This window comes from Myripristis murdjan, chromosome 13, assembly GCF_902150065.1.
Source record: "Myripristis murdjan chromosome 13, fMyrMur1.1, whole genome shotgun sequence".
Classification (NCBI taxonomy): Eukaryota; Metazoa; Chordata; class Actinopteri; order Holocentriformes; family Holocentridae; genus Myripristis; species Myripristis murdjan.
In genome coordinates, this window is record NC_043992.1 from 22266476 (window position 1) to 22286318 (window position 19843).

The 19843-nt window shown below is 41.9% G+C and overlaps 4 protein-coding genes across 14 annotated transcripts in view; 3 read left to right on the forward strand and 1 right to left on the reverse strand.

Annotated features, from left to right (window-relative positions):
* The first annotated feature begins 5828 nt into the window (after positions 1-5828).
* On the forward strand, positions 5829-11871 carry mffa (mitochondrial fission factor a). 3 transcript variants are annotated; one of them, XM_030067497.1, is made up of 8 exons: positions 5829-6022; positions 6779-6987; positions 7276-7445; positions 7848-7939; positions 8629-8793; positions 10599-10655; positions 10853-10937; positions 11039-11871. In XM_030067497.1, exons 2-8 carry the CDS (start codon positions 6783-6785, stop codon positions 11168-11170), a joined length of 906 nt encoding a protein of 301 aa, XP_029923357.1. In that variant the 5' UTR covers positions 5829-6022; positions 6779-6782; the 3' UTR covers positions 11171-11871. The 3 variants fall into 3 exon arrangements, with proteins under 3 accessions (XP_029923357.1, XP_029923358.1, XP_029923359.1); XM_030067498.1 differs by lacking the exon at positions 8629-8793; XM_030067499.1 differs by lacking the exons at positions 8629-8793; positions 10599-10655.
* A 501-nt stretch (positions 11872-12372) lies between these two features.
* dnaaf1 (dynein axonemal assembly factor 1) lies at positions 12373-14420 on the reverse strand. Its single transcript, XM_030066366.1, has 2 exons — positions 13430-14420; positions 12373-13340 (listed from the first exon to the last, which is right to left on the reverse strand). The coding sequence occupies exons 1-2, from the start codon at positions 14418-14420 to the stop codon at positions 12373-12375; spliced, it is 1959 nt and encodes a 652-aa protein (XP_029922226.1).
* Positions 14421-14637: 217 nt separating this feature from the next.
* On the forward strand, positions 14638-17297 carry mrpl44 (mitochondrial ribosomal protein L44). Its single transcript, XM_030067861.1, has 4 exons — positions 14638-14872; positions 15663-16131; positions 16409-16587; positions 16803-17297. Exons 1-4 carry the CDS (start codon positions 14697-14699, stop codon positions 16972-16974), a joined length of 996 nt encoding a protein of 331 aa, XP_029923721.1. The 5' UTR covers positions 14638-14696; the 3' UTR covers positions 16975-17297.
* A 1969-nt stretch (positions 17298-19266) lies between these two features.
* Positions 19267-19843, forward strand: part of agfg1a (ArfGAP with FG repeats 1a) — a 33820-nt gene continuing 33243 nt past the window's right edge. For 4 of the 9 annotated variants that reach the window (XM_030066879.1, XM_030066882.1, XM_030066883.1 and 1 more), the window contains exon 1: positions 19268-19645. In XM_030066879.1, coding sequence (XP_029922739.1) covers positions 19479-19645 — 167 coding nt within the window. In that variant the 5' untranslated portion in view covers positions 19268-19478. Of the gene's footprint in view, positions 19646-19843 lie in introns of all 9 variants that reach the window. The other 5 variants (XM_030066877.1, XM_030066881.1, XM_030066878.1 and 2 more) reach the window with 2 other exon arrangements.

Consider the following 19843-nt stretch of genomic DNA (forward strand, 5'->3'; position numbering starts at 1 on the left):
CATTTAACCCGGTTGGTGACACAGACAAGAGAAGCAGAAACTCAGTCGGCGCAGCCTCTTTGTCCATCAAATGAAGAGCATCCTGATATTTTAATTAAGCGCGCCTGGAGACCGGACTCTGGAGTTGCTCTGTCTTTTGCCGTGGTGTCTCCCGTGCCTCTGCTGTGATTTCCCCGGTACTAGATCAGCAGAGGGTCGGCTTGTCTTATGTCAACTTGCACCCCTTGAGTGGCTTGTCCGAGTAAATACGCACCACCCACAGTCAATTGAGGGGCCAACTCCCCAAACCCTCCGCGACACTGATCATATTCCTCATTTTAACACACAGGGCCGTTTGCTGCAAGGCAGCCACTTCCAAGACTTGAATTTAGTCCTGCCAAATACTGGTATTAATTTTAAAGGATAGTATACACAGACAAGAGCAGAACTATAACTCCCTATTGAAATAGTGTCCTACTGGTACCACATTGCCTAAATTAAAAATACCATTTATTACCACTATAAAATCACTAGAGTGTAGTGCAGACATACTTTGGTTAGAACGCATAAATATGTTTCCAAATATTATAGAAGCAGTGAAGTCGCTAAAATGTTACTATGTTTTATAGTGACCCTCTGCATGCTGTGCTCAATAGCGATCTTTGATTATTGTATCTTTGCATACTTTACATGATTTTTCTTTTTTTATGTTCCCATAATTCCTATAATAATCAACTAGATTTCTTTACCATTTTCTGTAATTTTATTATATTAATTGTAATGTGCTTTTTTTTCTTCAATTAATTGTAGGATTTCTGTTCTAATTCCTGTTTGACCTAAGTGGGACATTTTTTGCAATTTCGACTTGTGCAACATATTTTGGTCTGAACTTAATACATTAGACTCACACATGGTGTCATTCTGAAATCTCTAAAATGCTTTCTAACCAAATCAGAGGGAAAATGCAGATATTTTACTCACATTATTGTTCCTTGTGCCAAAAAAGAAACTTAAAGTGGAACAGCCCACTCTGAAATGTGGGACACTGATTAGGCTGAGAAAAGCCAAGGCTGCCTTTACTTTGCTATTAAGATATTTCTGTAATGACAACAGCAACAACAACAACAACCTGTCCCGTTACTGCTATTAAAACTGCTGTCACTGTTAGTACTACTAGACATGCTACAAGAACTTCAGCCTCTACCACAAGGGAAACAACTGTGCCTCCTCTACTACCTGTAGGGGAGAGTGGGGTAATTTGTGCCAAGGGGCAAGTCGTGCCACCCCTGTTATCTAGAAAACTATAGAAGAAGTTGGTCATGCGACCACATATTGTAGAAGAGGCATCCATTTCACCCATCCTGCAAAGAAGGGAGACACATGGCTTGAGAGGTAAGCACATTTAAGTTCAAAAAACCTTTCTTTGCCCTCCAAAGTAAAATTTCCATGATCAAGGTTTTTTGATTGCTGTGTTTGAACAATTATAGAAAACTTTGAAAACAGTTCACACAGGTTTTAGTACTTTAGTAAGTTACACCATGAGTCTATACAGTTAGCATGATGTTAGCTCAAAACAGCTGGGGGATGCATTTTTTTCAAAATGGTGGGCTTGGGGTAATTTGTGCCAAAGGGCCTGGGGTAAGTTGTGCCAATGGCACAACTTGTGATTTTATACTATATATTACTTTATTGTATTTTATTGTTATTGTACATTGTCTTCTTACCTTTGATCACTAAAACTATTCAGATTCAGATGAAGAATGATTTGCAGGTGCTCATTTTGGAAGTTTTATTTTGTTCTGGGTATGTGTTCATGTGGCGCTAGGCCTTGTTATAAAAAAGTGGCCTGTGATCTTGTTAAAATAATAAATAAATGTTAAATAAATAATTTTGTATTGAATTTGTTTTGCTTTTATATAGCATTATCATTTGTGAGATTAAAATGATCTGTTTTACTTCAACTATCAATGGCACAATTTACCCCAGTGTATTCTCTCTAATGGCACAATTTACCCCGCACCGGGGGCAAGTTGTGCCACAAAACCACTTTTTTTTCTAAAGCTATATTTCTCAAACAGTTTATATAAGATCCAAAGTGATTGTTCCCAGGGATGCACAACATCCTAAACTATATGTGCATATTTTAGTTGGAGGCATTACTGTAATCACCTCGCTTTAAAGGCACTTTAAGTAAAAATTGACACTATTTACCCCACTCTCCCCTAATAGTTCTCCCACTGCTAGCATTGACTACTACTGATGATGATGATAATGATGATCATCATGACTTGTGTGTGTGTGTGTGTGTGTGTGTATGTGCCTGCCTGGTAGCTGAATTTTTATTACCCAGGCTGGGAAGGCTCCTCTGACTGTGACAGAAGCACAACAAAATGTGTTAAATATTCACTTCGCGTGATGTTGACTCCCTTGTCAAAAGCTACCCTGGAAGGAGAGGCAGCGTTTCATAAAATGAGCAATCCATGTTAAGTGAGTACTTGTCAGTCTCACAACAAGGTTATCCTCAACATCTCTCAGGCTGTGATTAAAATTATAAATGATTTTCCTGCATAGGATGAAGCTCCCGATTGGCAGATAGTACAGTACCATACTGCAGAAGATCAACATCTCTGACCACACCTGTAAGCTCCGCTTTGAGTTTGAGAGCAGAAACGTCTTTAACTGAACTTCTTTTTGTACTGCCGTATGTTGATCTTGTTTTGCAGGTGGTGAGTGCCCAATTTGAAGACAGAAATCCCTCTGTAATGCATGCTTGCTGGAGCCTTGAATCGAGAGATGGAGGATGCTTCAGAGGTCAATGCCCTCATCGGACAGCAGTCTGTCACCTCTGAGTGCAATTCCTAATGTGTGATTTCACCTGTTTTTCAGACAGAGAGCTCAGATTACAGAAACCTGCATATTGTTCATTGTTTATTTGGGTCCCCCTTAGTTGTTACCTTGGCAACAACTAGTCTTCCTGCGGTCTGCATTAAAAATGTAGCCATTTCTCTCTCAAACGCTTGCCACTGTACAACAAAAGGAAGCATCAGTAGAGAGAAAACCTTGACTACATAAAAAAACAAAATGTAGACAATAATGAGGTGAATCACCTGTTTTTGCATTCTATCCTGTTTACATAATGTGCTGTGTCACACAGAACTGCAAAGATGACTGTGTCTCCCTCCTCATTGTCAGACATGATGTGACAGTTCTGGATGAGCCGTGTCTTTGGAGATTTATCAACTGCGATCCAGTGTGAGTGTCATCCGTTTAATGTCATCTATCCTCTGATTTAGTATGACCCTCAACCCTCCCAGATGTTTTTAATGTTCCTCTGGTTGAATGTTTTCCTTTCATAGACTCCTCAGGCATCTTTAAAGACACAGGAAGTGACTGGGATTCAGGTCAGTGCAGCAAAACCCTGTAATCCTTTTTTAAAACTCACGCCCACATTATGCTCGGTCATTCACGTAGCTGACATTTTCTTCTTTGTGATACCTTCCTTTGTTTTCCATTTTGTGCCATCCAACAGCTGATGTGCTTCCACTGTTAGAAGATGATAGACTTTGAGAGTGTCCTGGTAACTCACCATGGTAACTGACTGTACTAACTGATACCTCTCTGTACAGATGACATACAACAGCTTCTTGAATCACTTCTTGTGGTTGCTGCCAAGATTGCAAGGTCCATGATATGTGTAGCTTGCAGACGTTACCACCACATTCTGGGGGTTTGAGCAGTTTGGGTTTCACCTGAACCCCCAACCACTTGACAGACTGCTACAGTGGCAAGCATATGAGAGGGAAATGGCTGAAGAGGAAGCTGTGGCTGCTCATCTCCCTGAGAGCCAGTATCCTCCTTCATGGTTTCAGCTCAGTATAACTGAAAACTAGGAAGTGAGACATTTCTTCACTCAGTGGGTTTGAATTGTAAATTTCTATGTAATCTCTTGGGAAACTCTTAATGAAGTCATCTCTTACAGTATATTCCAACAAAAGAGGCACAGTGAACAAATTTGCCACATTGCGCTGTGCATTTCAGGTAAATGCATTTTTTACATCATTTCTTCATATCTCCTACTGTTTGCATTTTCTCTCACTGAACTATGATCTTCTATTAGTAACACTGGTTTCTCTCCTCTCATGGAAAGAACAGCATCCTCACCCACTGCCTCATTGTTTCTGGGAGGATTATTCTCAGTTCCCTGGCACAGCTGAACAACTTGGTAAGCAGCACTTCATGAGACAGTTACTAAATATGACAAAGTTTGATTCCTAACATTCCTATTGATACTGAGACATATCCAAATTTTAGATCAAAATGTTAGTTTGATTTATGTTGTTTTTTTCAATAAGAATGTGGAAGAAACCTAGTCCTGCTTTGACCAGCTGGTGAATTACATCCAGGAGCCAGACAACAGGCGCGCACTGCAGGAGCAGCAGGCAAATGAAGCAGCAAGTTAGGTGCAGGTTGTATGTTCAGCCAAGAGATAGGCATCCATCAGAAACTGCAATACATTTGTGTTGTTTTCATCAAATGTGAAACATTTCCTCTGGATAGTCTGAACAGGATCTGATCCAGAGCCAGTGCTTCTGTATCTAACATTATTAGGATATTTTCAGTTTCATCATGTCAATATCCTGGATATTTTATTTGAGTTTGTGATCCTCAGCCCCAAACGAACCATCCCAGACCCTCTAAGTGACCAGCTGCCCTTAAATTTCACCAATTTGCACTCATACAGCACAGAATATACAATGTTTCTGATTGTTATACATGATATTAATGATACATACTTGTAGTAGTAATTAAACAATATTATTGTTTGAGATTACTTGAGCCTGTTGAGACAGACTTCTCTTCCCTTCGTTCATCCTCCAGAGTTCAGGAGAGTGGTTTGACCTTTTGCTGGACTTCATGGTGAGCACCTTCCCTCTGTGTAACTCGAGCTGCACAAGAGATGGGTAAAGATTCACCCTGCTGATTCAGGGAATGTTGTCCTGTTCTGCTTTCATGTCTTACCGTGCATCTGTCTCTCTTCCACTGCACCCCTGTCTTGGTTTTTGTTGTTTTTCCTTTTCTCTCATTCCCTCTGCATTCTATCTCACCACACTCCTGATTCAGTCGGCAAAGTCATATGAACCTTTGCTTAATTTTGACAGGGCTTCGCTCCTTGCAGTGTTTTTAATATAAATTGTAGGCATTCATCATTTCAGTGTATGCCTCTGGTACTTTTTAGAATTTTTAGAGAGTTGGTATTATATGTAAATGGACAAACACTCACATGATCAAAAAATAGTGAAGACTGATTAAATTTCACAGTTTTATTAGTAACACTTGAATGAAAAACTCAGTGAACACATCATAACTGGAGTTGCAATCAGAGTTCACAATCAAACCAAAAATCATGTCTGACTTGACCAACACTAGTTCCTCCCGCTTTCTTCTGTTTCTTCTTCTCCTTCCTCATAACACTCATATCTGCCGACCTTTGACCTATTTACAAAGTGGACTTGCTCACCTGCCACCAAGATCAAACTATTTGTTTTAAGGGCCTTGTCATCATTTTACAATCTTTTAAATCAATAAAAATGCCGTCATTCTCAGATTATACTTTAACTTGACCCAAATATATTTACTTTTTTCTTTTAATTTATTTTTAACATTTTTATTTTTTATTTTGATTTATGTTTTCTTCACGAATCTTTTTTTTTTTTTTTTTTTTTTTTATTCTCAGTCTTTATATTTATACGACTCATTTGCCGTTACCGTTTGCCTTTATTGTTGTAGCCTATATTTGAGATTTTTAAATAAAGGAGGTGGGAAACACCAATGTAACTTCCTCCTTTTCCGTCCCAGTTCCTGTCTCCACACAGGAAGAGAGGAGGTGCCTCTCGCACATCAGTTCAAGGAGATGCCTGCTACATCCATCATCTGTAACACCCTAACATAATCGTGTTATTTGGAGCATATTCTGCAACATTTTTCTCTTTAAAATTCATATTTTCATCCCTCCGTGGAGAGGCACTAAGCAGCAAACGAAAAGGTAAGAGCGAGAAGCTAACGCGCTAGCTAGCTTGTAATGGCGCTAACGTTACTGTGCTGTGTAGCTGTCATTGTCCAGTCAAAGTTAGCTTTCGTTTGGTTAAAATAATGTACCGTAATCATTAATACACTAAGTTAGACAGACACATAGGTGAGGAAGACAATAGGACGCCTTTCTTAGCTAAAGTAATTTCGCAGCCACAAAACTAACGTCGGACGGTCGCTTCATGTCAACATTTGTGGATGTCAGCTTCAATAATAACATAGCATGAATGCTAGTGATGTTAGCATCTATCTTGACATCTATACGTTTGTTCTCTAATGTTATTTTGCTGTTGTACTGATGATAGCCAGCAATTTTCAATTCATTTAGCCTACCATATGCAGCCTATGAAATTCTCAGAAACGCCGGCTAACTGATAAGCAAGCTTTGAGACTCAAACAAAAGACCTTCTGCTTGTTATCATATGATAATATCACGAGCACTCCATTATAACCTCCGGCTACAAGCTGTATTACATAGTCTTAGGTTCAGGAAATAGACTGTTCCTTCGCAGTGTTTATGTATTAGTTGCAGTTTCATGAGGTGTGCTATCAAATATGCTGTTTGACCAGTTAAACAGGAGTGAAATTGAAAGTATAGATGAGCTATGAATTTATCTATCAAAGGACACAGTGATCTGCCTTTTTTGTACCTTGTGACTAACAGCTAGTTACTTGTGTCATTGTCAAACTAATAACTTGTTGTTTTACACAGCCAAATGAACGGTGCAGCCTTCCCCTCCCCGACGGCAGAGATGGCGGAGATGAACCGTATCCATTATGAGCTGGAGTACACAGAGGGGATCAGCCAGCGGATGCGTATCCCTGAGATGCTCAAAGTGGCCCCTGATGGCCCTGATCCCGGGTCGCAGGAGATCCCTCACAGTGTCATGATGCAAGTCCCAGAGAGAATTGTGGTGGCAGGTAGGGCCATTGCATTCTCTATGTGTAGGCACTATATTTGTGTTGTCATTCAAAATGAAACGCTGTTTCAGACACTGAAGTCATGATTGCATCACAGACTTCAGTCAGCTGATTATAATCTTAGCTATTACATGCCCTTATCAAAGCCATTGACAGATTTCAGATATCTTTCTATCAGTGGCCCAGGACTTTGCACATCATCCTGCTCAGCCTACTAGAGGTTCATTTAGAAATGGCCCTGGAATTGATGTCAGCCTCCCAGCACTGATCCATGCCTTCTTTTGTCAGGAGACAGTGATGACCCCCAGTTCTCCAGACCCCGGGACCTGGACTTAATCCAGTCCACACCTCTAGAAACCCTGTCACTGAAGACTCCACCCAGGGTCCTCACCCTTAACGAACGGCCCCTGGAGTTCCTGGAAGAGAGGAATGCAGCTCCAGCCCTGCCCAGTGAGGAGGTGAGGAGCAGAGTAAAACCAGGGTTCTCCCCAAGTTGTGTGACAGTGGTATCATGGTGTAAATTATATTTGAAGTCACTAGTCAGTTAGTCAGTAAGTGGAAATCTGTGACTTCATACCATCAACGCAACACCAACACCGCTGACATCATGTCACACAGTATAATGGGGAGAACCTTGGAAAGAATATCTGGATTTGATTTGCTGTCCCAGGGTACGCTCTTCTCTGAAGAGATTGAATTTGTTGTACAGAGATATTAATTTTGATTGTACAAAGTGGCTTACAGACCACTTTACTTATAATGTAAAGACACCAAAGCAGTGAAATAAAATCCACCCACTGACCAAATACAAATTGTCACAAAACAATTCTGTGAAGTTATTTTGTCATTATTTCCTGTAGTTGCGGCCCCAGGGGCGATTACGGCGGGAGCGCTCAGCTAGTGAGAATACACCTATGCGTCACAACAGCCAACTGATTCGAAATGATTCCACGTGAGTACTGACCTGAGCATGGCACTATTATGCTGGTACTGCCCCATTTGATCTGTGCACACCAGTCTCTTGCATCTTTTTTCTTTCATCATCTGTCTTTGCCTTTCTTTTGTCCATCCCTGTGTGCTTGCCTCAGTTACTTTGCTTTAGTTGGTTGTCTGTTGTTACTGGTGTCACAAGCGCTGTCTGTTATTCAGCTGTTGTTTCTAGGCCTCTGGTGGCTTTCATTGCTTGACTTAACACTGTGTTAAGCTGTTCATCGCTCACCAACGTTAACTCATTAAAACCATGTATTTAAAGTATTTATGCACTCACCTGCCATTTTATTGATTTGCTCTGCCATTGACCAGCTCATTACCTGCTGTGTGGGTTGACCTTGATTGCAGTGGCCTTTCTTGGGTGATTGAATCAAAGACCGAGTCATTTTCTTTTCCATATCTTTGGTTCCACATCTCCTTTTCTGTTGGAATGCTTCAGTGTGTGTTAGTGGAGTGCTGCTAGTGGTTGGCAGGTTTAATTCTCTTGTTATTATGATGCTTTTGTTTACATCTTTCACTTGGTGGCGCTCTGCTCAGTTAGTAAAAGTTGAGGACACTCTTTTCCCCTCATTCTCTCTCTCCCATCCCTCTTTTGTTTTCTTTCACTTTTCTTCTCTGACTTGGCTGCTCTTGTTGGTGGGCACTGAACAGTGCAACCCCGTCCCCCCCTGCCCCTGTCCGCCCCTGCCCCTCTCTCACCGTGGCTGAAGACGAACAGAACCTGTACAGCGCTAGTGGTGTTCTATCTTTCATCCAGTCAACCACACGTCGGGCCTACCAGCAGGTCCTAGAGGTCCTGGATGAGAACCATCGCAGGTGACCTGCCAATCGCCCTTCCTGCTAGGGCCTTGATATTTACACCATTCAGAAATATGAGTATTAGGCTACTGCGACAGGCCTCCATCTTGACAAAGTTATTTTTTTAAAGCTGTAAGAGCTTGGTTTATTGAACATTGCTTGTTAAGTGTGAAACAGACTGCAGCATCTGTTATTACTGGTTTCAAGTTCAGGTGAAGTGAAGGTTGTTTGGTGGGCTCAGATATTGGATTCCTAGGAAGTAGGGCTGGCCCAGATAGCTTTTTTTGGGCTTCGACACCTTGGTAGCAATTATTCAATATTCCAAACATTGCTAAGATGGGGGGAGGTGGTGGTGGTAGGTGATGGTGGGGGGTCCAATGCAAGGGACAGTCAGTGAAAAGTCTCTGAGCCAGGAGTCTCCAACAGTCACATAAATGATCTGCAGCTCTTGGCAGTGTTTCTCACCCTGAACCGTTTTCTCCTGTTTCTCAGTGGGCATCATGTTCTGGTGAGAATGGATAATACAACAACGGTTGCTAATATAAACCATCAAGGCAAGGGATTGCATTTCTGTCAGCTACACATACTGGTGTGCAGACTGACAAATGCCTCCTGTCTCTGAGAGCGACACGTCCTGACACAGGGGTGGATCTGCTGTCCAGGGGCACGCCACTATACAGAGAATGGACTCTGCATCCAACTTTTGTGAAGCAAGTGTGGGTGTGCCCTGGTCGAGCCGCGATTGATCTGTTGTTGAAAGGAAGTGCACAGTGTCCACTGTTATAAAAAGTGAGAGGGGGAGAATTCAAATACTGCTTTTGCTGTTGATTACCACAGCTGTGATTGAAGCTTCGAAGCATTCGGGTCAGCCCTACGAGGGAGCAGATTTCAGGATGACTGCTTGGACTGTGAAATGTTTATTTCTAACCTTCAGTAACATTATTACATTAAAAGTCAAATGTATCCTGATTTGCCTTTTGTGCTTTTCTAACCTGCTGCTTTTCTTAAGAATATGGCCCAAGGCATTAAGAAGACAGATGTCTTATGCCACCAATACACATGATAAAATCTAGATGCACTTCTTGAATATTTACAATACAGTGTAACTACATTAAGGAAGTTCACCCATGGTGTGACCAGCAATTATACAAAAAAAAATAATAATAATAAAAAAAATAATTTGCAGGAGCACTAGTCCCAGAGATTTTACTGAAAGTTTAGATTAGACAAGGATTGATGTTCCCCTTAGAGAATTGTGGCAGGTTCATGACAGAAACAGAACAGATGCGATGACCCAACAGCAACAGAAATCACGGTGCCAGTGGATTAAGTACTTTAGCACTCCGAAGTGCTGATCCCATTTCACTCAACGGAGTTGTTGGCTTGTTTATTCTTAGCCTCACTTTTACTACCACATAAGTATGGTTTGTGAATGCCACAGCTACTGATTGAAAAAATAATTGATTAAACAGCATGACAGTTTTGCTAATGGATACATTGTGCTCTCAAGGCTTCACATCTGGAGCAGTAACTAGCCTGTAGAAGTTGTTATACTTTAGAATGGATTTAAAATTTTTAACAACTTTAACAATGAAGACATTCTACACCTATAATGCCATATTTGGTTTGATCTCAGTGAATCTATCTCTCTTTGTCTATGTAAATGCGAAAGGGCCTTTAGAGTATTGGTCTTGGATAAGACTTAGGGTGTATTTGAGGCCTGTGTAAGTTGTGTCTGCATGGTTGCAACACTGTACCATGTATGTTGCTCTATCTCTCTTGTTTTTCCTTTTTCTTATCCCCATTCCCCCCCACCTCTTTAGCAAACCATCACTGCGAGGGGGGTCGGCTTCAAGCTCCAACCCCCTGCATGAATCCAGGTAACTCCACCTGGTGCTCACAGAATCCATTCTGCTCCTGTCTTGGTTTTCTCTCTTCCTTTTCTACCTTTCATTGTCATTTAAGACCAAGAAATAAGATTAATAATACATTTGCCAGCATTAATGTACACATTGTGCAAAGCAGATGAGCAAACTAAAGGAATTCTGTGCTCAAAATGCATCTTTTTCTTTTCAAGGCTTGCACTGTCGACACTTGATGCTAGTCTGGATGCAGGGCCTGATGACATGACCGTCGTTGATGCTGCAACACTCCGACGTCAGGTTAGTTCTTCACAGACACATCAGTGCCAGCATACAGAGTGGGAATAAATCTGCAATCCCTTATGGCTGAGAAAAAAAATTGGTTTCCTATTTCTCGGTAGCTCATCAAGTTGAACCGGAGGCTTCAGCTCTTGGAGGAGGAGAACAAGGAGCGAGCGAAGCGTGAGATGATCCTGTACTCAGTTACTGTAGCTTTCTGGCTCATCAACAGCTGGGTGTGGTTCCGCCGTTAGAGCCTGTCCTTACTTACCCCAAATCACCATGAGAGGAGAATGTACTCTCTCTTGTTTTGTGTGTCAAATGTTAGCAAAATCTACTCGCTGCACTCAGTCCTTGTACAAGCAAGACTGTGGCATGTGTGCCTGTCGCACACGGCCTGTTGCACACATTTGATTTTGATTGCATTTATTTAATACATGTACATTTTTTATTTTTTTACAATTCTTTATTATTTCAGACATTCTGGTTTCTTATGTTTTGTTTTTATGGCAAATCTCCTATGTCAGTGATGCTAAGCATGACTTGCTGTAAATATTTGTTCATGCCATTATTCCTCCAGAGATACAGTATTAGTGTATCGCAATAGGAAAATAGAGCAGCCGTGTAAAGGTGGACTTAATGTTGACTATTTATTGGGGAGAATAATGTGTGGCTTGAATTGAGGAATATAATGGTATGTTGTAAAATAATAACATGACATCTGGTTCTGTATTTTTTATTGATACTTCAAATCAAATGAACACATCACTTTATCAGTTTCTCATTACTTTGTTGTGTGACAGAAGGAATAAATGTGTCATGCCTCAGCCTGACATTCTCTTGTGATGGGAACATCCTTCAGTTCTTATTTCCACTGGTTAATATCTCTGTTCAAAATGTACCTGCTAAATGCTGATAACCATATATTTCATTTTAATAAATGCCTATTACCATCGCCTAGTGTGTCTTGTCTTTTCTTACATCCACTGAAATGCAGTTAAGTGAGTGTTGCGAGTGGACTACAAAGATAACCTACAATTTATTCACTGTAATTCAAACAAAAAATTAAACATCAGACTAAAACATTGCCTCTGGACCAGACAGGATATGGATGCTTCTCACAAGTGCACCCTTGAAGGATTTTTAAGTAGTCTTTGTACAGATAAAGTAAGGATTCATTGGTTTTGTTTTCACACAAGTTACAAATATACCATTACCAAAAAAATAACATAAAATAAAATAAAATGAAGGAAGATCAAAGATAGCTGATTTTTTTTTTTTTTTTGAACTGAAACTGCAGATTAAAGTTGTGACCCTACACCAAAACCATATGAACGCACACTACACTGTATACTTGCTTACAACTAAACAAGTCTTGAGATCAAAAGCTGCACCCTGATTGGGCTCTCTGATGTTGTATTATGACTTAGGAAAACTGCTCTCAGCCTAGAACGCATCAGTCCAGTTCCTCAATCAAACAATGTGGTGGACAGGAAGCTTGGTTTGTTTTAGACCTTCCCTGCAGTTCAAAAATATGTGGCTCGAGGGCATCCCCAGCCTTTAGATCTGCCAATGATGAGGATTTGTTACAGACTCCAGCTGGTGTGCGGTCACTCTCAAAGAACAATGAATTTGTGTATGGAGCCACAGTAGGTGTGGGCTCAATCTGCTCTCTTGTTAGCTCATCCTCATCACTATCAGCTGATATGATCTCTATCTTTGGCCTGGATACTCGCTGAGAAGAGAAGATTGTTGTAATGTCCTGATCCTCAGTGTCCACATCCTCCAGATCAGGGAGATCCTCAATACACAGTGGGCGGTGTGGTAAGAGGGAAATGGTTTCCAGGTGCTCTGCATCATCCAGCTCTGTCACCAGTGGCCCAGGACCATGTACTGTGACTGCTTCATCTGGTTCAGAGGGAGCTGTTACGATTAAAGGAGGCTGCTTACTCCCACAATGCTGCATCTCTAGCTTCAATTGACTTGCCTGCCCTCTGTCTGCTTGATTCCACTCAAACAGATCTCTGCATGACTCTTTTGTCCCTGACTCGTGGGTCTCTTGTACTTGCTCTCCCTCTGACATCTCTGCCGTTGTGTTTTCTCCCTCCCTCTGCTCTGTGTGTACTGCCTCTTCTACCTCTGTCACAGACTGCTTGATCTCTGATTGCTTCTGCTCACTGTTCTCCAGCTGCTCTATTGAAAACCCCTGACCCAACTGTTTTCCTTCTCCATGTTCACTGTCTAGCCTGTCATTATCCGGCCCTTTAGCTGACAGTCCCTGTTTCCGCAAGAATTCCTCATGGGCATCCAGGCTGTCCTGCACAAAAGCCTGGATCTTCTCCTCCCGTGATGAGCTCAAAGTGTGGGTCTGGTTCTCCTCACAAGGACTCTGAGTATCTGGGCCAGTGGACGCCTCAGTCTGCCCTGGAATGAAACAGACAACATGCAAATTAACACTGTCTGTGTGTTATGAGTGGGTGTGTCAAAATAAAAGAGCTGAAATTTTTATTCACTTTTCTCCTGCAGCTCTCGAAGTCGGCGCCTCTCCTGAGCTCTTTTCCGGATCGCTGCCATGCCATCCAAGCTGTCTTGAATTTTCCTCCTTTCCCGGGTCTCCCATAACTCCCTTTCTTTGCGCTCCCCTTCCAGGCCTCCCACTGCCCATGCCTCTGCAGACGCTCTGTCCTTGGGGAACACAGGTCGATCATCCAGGTAGGTCAGCTGCTTGAGACGTACAATCATGGTTCTCCTGTAGTTTGGAATTTTTTTCACTACCTCATTTCCCATTAGATTTAGCACTCGCAATTGTGGCATGTTCTCAAGCACAAGGAGGATGTCTGGGTCATTTAACAGGTTGTGGGACAAGTCCAGGACACTGATTGAGAGGCACTGACGCAGGTGCTCGATGTCACTCACTTTTTCCAGCTTGTTATGGGCAATCTGCAAACTGCCCAGCTCAGGGAGGCAGGAGATGTTCTCTATGGTGCTTATGTAGTTGTTGGAGACGTTCAGTTGGTTGAGTTTGCTTAAATGCTCAAGGTTTTCAAGTTTGTAGATGAGGTTCTGCTGAACCTGCAAGCAGCGCAGCTCAGTCTGGGTGTCCAGGTTCTCGATGCGCTGCAGCCCATTGCTCTGCAGCCAAAGACACCTCAGCCCTGTGTACTCCTCTAGGTTCTCTATGGTGGAGAAACCTTTGAAATGCAAATACAAAATATCATTCAGCCAAGGTGTTGTGTAAAGTTTGTTCTCTTTGCAGTGGTCTTTCAGGAACTTTTTAGTCATTCTTGGCCCTGATTGTTTCTCCTCTTTATCATTAACTGGGATTGGCAGAGGATTTTCACTTAGCTTGTTTTCTTGATAATCATCACTGTTGACTTCTGCCCTTGTCGAGGAGCCGCAGGTCACTCTGACACCAGCTCCATCTTGATCTTTGATAGAAACATCACTTATGTCGACATCTCCAGCTTCCACTTGAGATGCTTTCACCTCCTCTTCTCCCCTCATTTCATGGACTTCAGAAGAAAACATCGCCAGAAAACTAAAAACAAATAGCAAATCGGAAAATTTGTTTAAAAAAAAAAAATTCTCAGGTGTTTAATAAGGGATAACAGGTTATACCGTCCCACAAGTATCGCCACAGAGCTCTCGTTAGCCAACGGTTATTTGTTTCCATGGTAACGGTCGGTCCTCTTTTGAAGACCGGAAGTGTTGCTGTTTCTAGTTCCGTGACGGAACCTTTTCACCGTGACACTCGCTGCTGTCAGTGAGCAGTGAGCCGTTATGGCGTCCCGCTGCTTGGTAAATCGTGGTGCGCTAACATTGGGACTTCACTACCAGCGTATGTGTGGAAATGTCTCATTCACGCAGATTAGAGAGAAGAAGCGCTGGATGAAGGCGTACACATTGCTCATGGCCAGGAAGTTAAAGATTGAAGGACCTCCACCGCCGAAGCCACGGTAATGCTAATGTTAGCTAATGCAGGGAGTTAGTTAGAGAGCAGCTCAAGGCCATTAACGGTAGAGGTTTGTCTGGTGGCAGAAATATGACACTTTCACGAAGAGTTAGCATAGCGATGCACAATAGTTTATTTTCTAACACGACTGGTAAGGTTAAGGGGACATATAAGAGGACAGATTGTGTGTTGGCACTGCGAGGGTGGTGGGCAGTAAACGAAGAGAAGAAAATATCAGTATCAGTCTGAGAATAAGTCATACAGGTCTTAACCATATAGGCAAACACTACAGAAACAGGTAGCACTTCTATGTATGGAATACAATACGGAGAGAGATCACCTTTTGCAGTCACTATGGAAGACAAAACACTGACATTGCATTGCCAGGCCTCCTTTGGAAAGTCAGGATATACTGTGACATTATTAAATCCTTAAAAGAAATTGCTATAAGTAATATTTTTTTGTTTCCTCCCATGTCTAATTTCTTGTTCCATGCTCCAGTTCAGTTGGTGATTAAGTCAATCATAGCTTCGTGAAACTTTACATCCAGAAACTAGAGTACAATTCAAAAAAAGAGAAATTGTAGTATGCCATAATATCGAGATGCAATACTTGTAGAATTGCAATATGTGCTGAATCGTCACAGCCCTGCCATCTAGTATGGTTTGAATATTGTTAGTAGTTTGTGAATGCAACAACAGGATTGCACATTTTCAGTGTAAACCTGTTTAGCATAAGTACAGTCTTCTCTCTGTTATTTACAATGATCTCCTCCTGTTCTACTGGTTTTCCAGCTCTCAGAAGCCTAACTGGGATTACCATGCCGAGGTTAAGGCTTTCAGCGCCCGTCTTCACGAGAACTTCTCCTTGGAGCTGCTGAAGACAGCCTTTGTCAGTCCCTGCTACCTCAAGTCAGAGCAAGAGAGGAGACAGGAGTTGGGCATGAACTCTGAGACCACAGCTCTTGTTCTGACAGATAATGCTCAGTTGGGTACACAGGGGGCGGGCTTTGTTAGGAGCTTCCTGACTGACTGGTGCAGAGCCAGCTTCCCCAGCCTGCCCAGTGAGGGTGTAGCAGCTGTTGTAGGGCACCTCAGCGGCTCAGCAGTCGTGTGCCACGTAGCAAAGAACCTCGGCATTGAAGATCTAACCATGAGTGCAGAGTTCCCCGTCCCCGATGATGTGCTCCATTCCACATTTATGGCTGTGATTGGAGCGTTACAAGAGAGCAGCGGAGCAGAGCGAGCAGGATTCTTTCTCAGGGTAAGAGGCTTGCTGCACAGTATCCTGAGCCCTTAGTATTTTAATGTGATATTCCTGATGTGTGACGTTGTGTAACAGAGTTCACAAAAGCATTGTGTCCTGTCAGCTGAAGAGCCTGACTTTCACTTGGTTGTCTTTGTACAGTCAACATTAAATTTGTTCAAGGAATAAACAGTAATCCTTGCCAGCATGACCACTGACGGACGTCACCCCTTGCTTGTCTTTGTCAATATCTCTCTGTCTCTTTCCCATCCAATGCCTCCCCTCCCTCCCCTAGGATTTTCTGGTCACTCAGCTGATAGGGAAGGATCTTTTTGACATGTGGACGGTGGTCGACCCGATGGGACTTCTGATGGAGGAGCTTAAACAGCGAAACCTTCCTGCTCCAGAGCCCCGCCTCATCAGGTCAGCTGGGGCCAGCACTGTTCTGCCGCTCTACTTCGTTGGCCTGTACAGGTATGTATAACATCTAATTTGGCAGGTGCCTTTATTTGGATTAGGAAATCATATTATAAATGCTTGTTGACATTTTACAAAACTGAACTAATGCATGACTGTCTTTAGCATGTTCAACAAATATAAATACTTCATCATACACCTGATTACAGTGTTTTCCTTTGTCTGGTTCTTTGTGTGTCTGCTTTTCTGTCTGTATTTATGTGCGGATTCAGCGATAAGAAGTTTCTGGCTCAGGGTCCAGGAGAGACGCTCCTGGCAGCAGAGGAAGAAGCTGCTCGCGTTGCGCTGCGGAAACTCTACGGCTTCACTGAAAACCGCAGACCTTCTGACTTCTCCCCACAGCAGTATCAGCCACAACGCCTTCAGTCCATCAGCAGCGCTTAATGAACACAGGACTCCTGTCCAGCAGCGGTGAGCCATTTGAAGAGGGTGCAAGTGACGGGAGTGGCATGCATCGACCTTGTTAACACGAAATATGTGATACATCTCCCTTGTGAATAGCAGATTTTAGGGAGAAAGTGAAGAACATCAAGGTCACCATCTTCAATGTTAAACTAGCAAATCACAGACTGTTCAACATGGTAACTGTTGGGTCTGATTCATTGACCCTGGGGATATTAATGTCCTTTGACCTAGACAGAGGGAGGGAAAAAATATGTTGTTTTTTCGTTTGTGTTTTCATAATAAAGTGTACATGTTGCAAAATCCATTTTGCTCGGTTTATTTACAGGCAGAGACCAAATCCAAACATTTCAACATAAATTTGATGACACACCAACATGCTCAGGAGAAAAATATTCACCACTGCTCTTGTGGCTCACCCTGACTAATAACTAAGGCTCATTCTTCCATGTTGGAAAATATCTTACCTATAAATACGAGAACTGTCATTTGGCATGCTAGATATTCTGCTGTATCATTCTCTTGATCTATATTAAAGCATTTGTGTAGATCCTGAATTTTGAGTTATATGTACCTCTTTGTATTCTGACTCAATGTCATTAAAAAGTCTCTTATTTTGTAAAGTGTATCGTACATAACTCATCAGAATCACACCATACCACAGAACAGGAATGATACATTGCCATGACTTTGGCCTGTTCAGAGGAAAACAACATGCTGATTGATATATCAGCTGCAGGCACGATAAAAGGCAAGTGGCAGACTCTGCAGTGTGTAGTTGATCCAACCTTGCAAAGTGAAGAATGTGGCTCCTTGATTAAAAAAAAGAAAAAAGAAATCTGAGTTTTTTTCTTGTAAATTTTTGACTTTATAATCTCAGAATTTTTGAGTCATTTCCTCATAAATTTGTGAGTTTTTGTCATAAATTTACCACTTTCATCTCAGAAAATAACTGAGTTTTTTTTCTTGTAAATTTACAACTTTAATCTTGGAAATTCTGAGTTGTTTTTTTTTTGTTTTTTTGTTTCCTCAGAATATTACCCCTCATCTCCTGGCTCTGGATTTTTTTCTTCCTAATATGCCATCGTACACTAGGCACATAATTTAACAAGTAGTCTGCTCAACCATGATCCTCAAGTCCCTGGGGTACAACTTTCACTCCCTTTTTCACTCCCAAGTTATACATCAAAAATGACATGAAATCACATGAATCCCTCAGATGCTTTGTGCACACCTCACTGTCCATATGTTAATCTGCGCTGCACAGACTGTGTACACCCTAGATAGACTGTGTATCTTGTTTTTTTTTCTTGTATATACTATTAATATCATCTATATATTTCATATATATGTACACATACACACACACACACACACACACACACACACACACACATACATATATACATACACAGACATACACACACACATATATCATATCTGTATATACTGTCCATTTGTGTATATACTATATTTATTACATGTACTATTTATTATCACTTTCACAAGACTCCAGAGACCATACCATGCTCTACTTACTGTTTGTATTCACACTCTAAATATTGTACTATAGATAATATACATATATTTATATCTGCTGCACTGCACTTTCTGTTTTATTTTGTTTGTTTGTTTGTTTTTTGTTTTTTTTGCACTTCTGGTTAGATGCTAAACTGCATTTCGTTGTCCTAGTACTTGTACTTTGTGCAATGACAATAAAGTTTAATCTAATCTAATCTAATCTATAAGTAATTTAACATTAACACTGGTGATGTAAAACGGCAGCCAATTTTGCACTACCTATAAACTAAAAAAAAAAAAAAAAAAAAAAAGACTGACAAACAGTACTGCTGCAATGATGATGATGATGATGGTGATGGAGCTGTATCGCTGGGTGGTGCTGGTTTGCCAACGAAAGCACAGCACCGGGTAGTCCGTGACACCCCCACCGCTTCCCCCGTTTTGTCTGTAACTAAAGATCATCTAACGAACAAGATATCTCACACCCTTTCTTTCTGCCTGCTGTCCGCCAGACCGGAAATAACCTCGGATGCGCACAACTGTGTAAAAAATGACGAAGCGTGATCATGAAAACAGAAACCGCTTATTTCAGTTAATATTCATAGCGATATCATCATCTGCCATGTACCGCTGGCTTGTTCATTTGTATATGTGTGTATGTCACGACGATATTAGTGCTAAGACCCCAAAAGAGAAACGATCTTGTTGGCCCAACGCGCTTTAGGCGAAGACGGAAGTAGGTGGAGTGAATACTCTTGCTTCGGTCGTGAGCCTTCCGATACAACGCCTCAAACTCCTTGTTCTTGGAGACGAGAGGCCGCCCTGACAGCACAACTACCTACCTTTTCCCTCACAGTGTTTTGAACGGGTCGGCAACCGTTAACCAACGGGATCTTTTGTTTTCGTCGGAGCCGACTCCCTAAATATCCCCTGGGTTTATTTGATTCTCTTGTGTGTATCTTACCATGGCGGCGAGTGCGAAGCGAAAGCAAGAGGAGAAACACCTGAAGATGCTCAGAGAAATGACGAGTTTGCCTCCCAACAGAAAGTGCTTTGACTGTGACCAGCGCGGCCCAACCTATGCCAACATGACAGTGGGCTCATTCGTCTGCACCTCCTGCTCTGGCATTCTGTGAGTTGTTCAGTGACCTTAGCAAGACATGGCGCACACACAGCATTAACATTTTGTTATCCCATCAGCTCCAAGGGGAAACGTTAACGTTAGCTAGCTAGTGTAACCTAACGTTACTTAGGTTATCTAACGTTAGTGGGACTAGCGAGTTAGCTTCTCTTCGACATTGTCTCTCTGTGTTGGGTGGGGTAGTTAGGG

Coding starts and splice junctions, on each gene's coding strand:
- mffa (XM_030067497.1), top strand. CDS start 6,783: ATGAACGGTGCAGCCTTCCCCTCCCCGACGGCAGAGATGGCGGAGATG. Junction 6,988..7,275: donor AGAGAGAATTGTGGTGGCAG/GTAGGGCCATTG, acceptor TTCTTTTGTCAG/GAGACAGTGATGACCCCCAG. Junction 7,940..8,628: donor CTGATTCGAAATGATTCCAC/GTGAGTACTGAC, acceptor GGCACTGAACAG/TGCAACCCCGTCCCCCCCTG.
- dnaaf1 (XM_030066366.1), bottom strand. CDS start 14,420: ATGAGGGGAGAAGAGGAGGTGAAAGCATCTCAAGTGGAAGCTGGAGAT. Junction 13,341..13,429: donor TCGAGAGCTGCAGGAGAAAA/GTGAATAAAAAT, acceptor GTTTCATTCCAG/GGCAGACTGAGGCGTCCACT.
- mrpl44 (XM_030067861.1), top strand. CDS start 14,697: ATGGCGTCCCGCTGCTTGGTAAATCGTGGTGCGCTAACATTGGGACTT. Junction 14,873..15,662: donor CCTCCACCGCCGAAGCCACG/GTAATGCTAATG, acceptor CTGGTTTTCCAG/CTCTCAGAAGCCTAACTGGG. Junction 16,588..16,802: donor TACTTCGTTGGCCTGTACAG/GTATGTATAACA, acceptor GTGCGGATTCAG/CGATAAGAAGTTTCTGGCTC.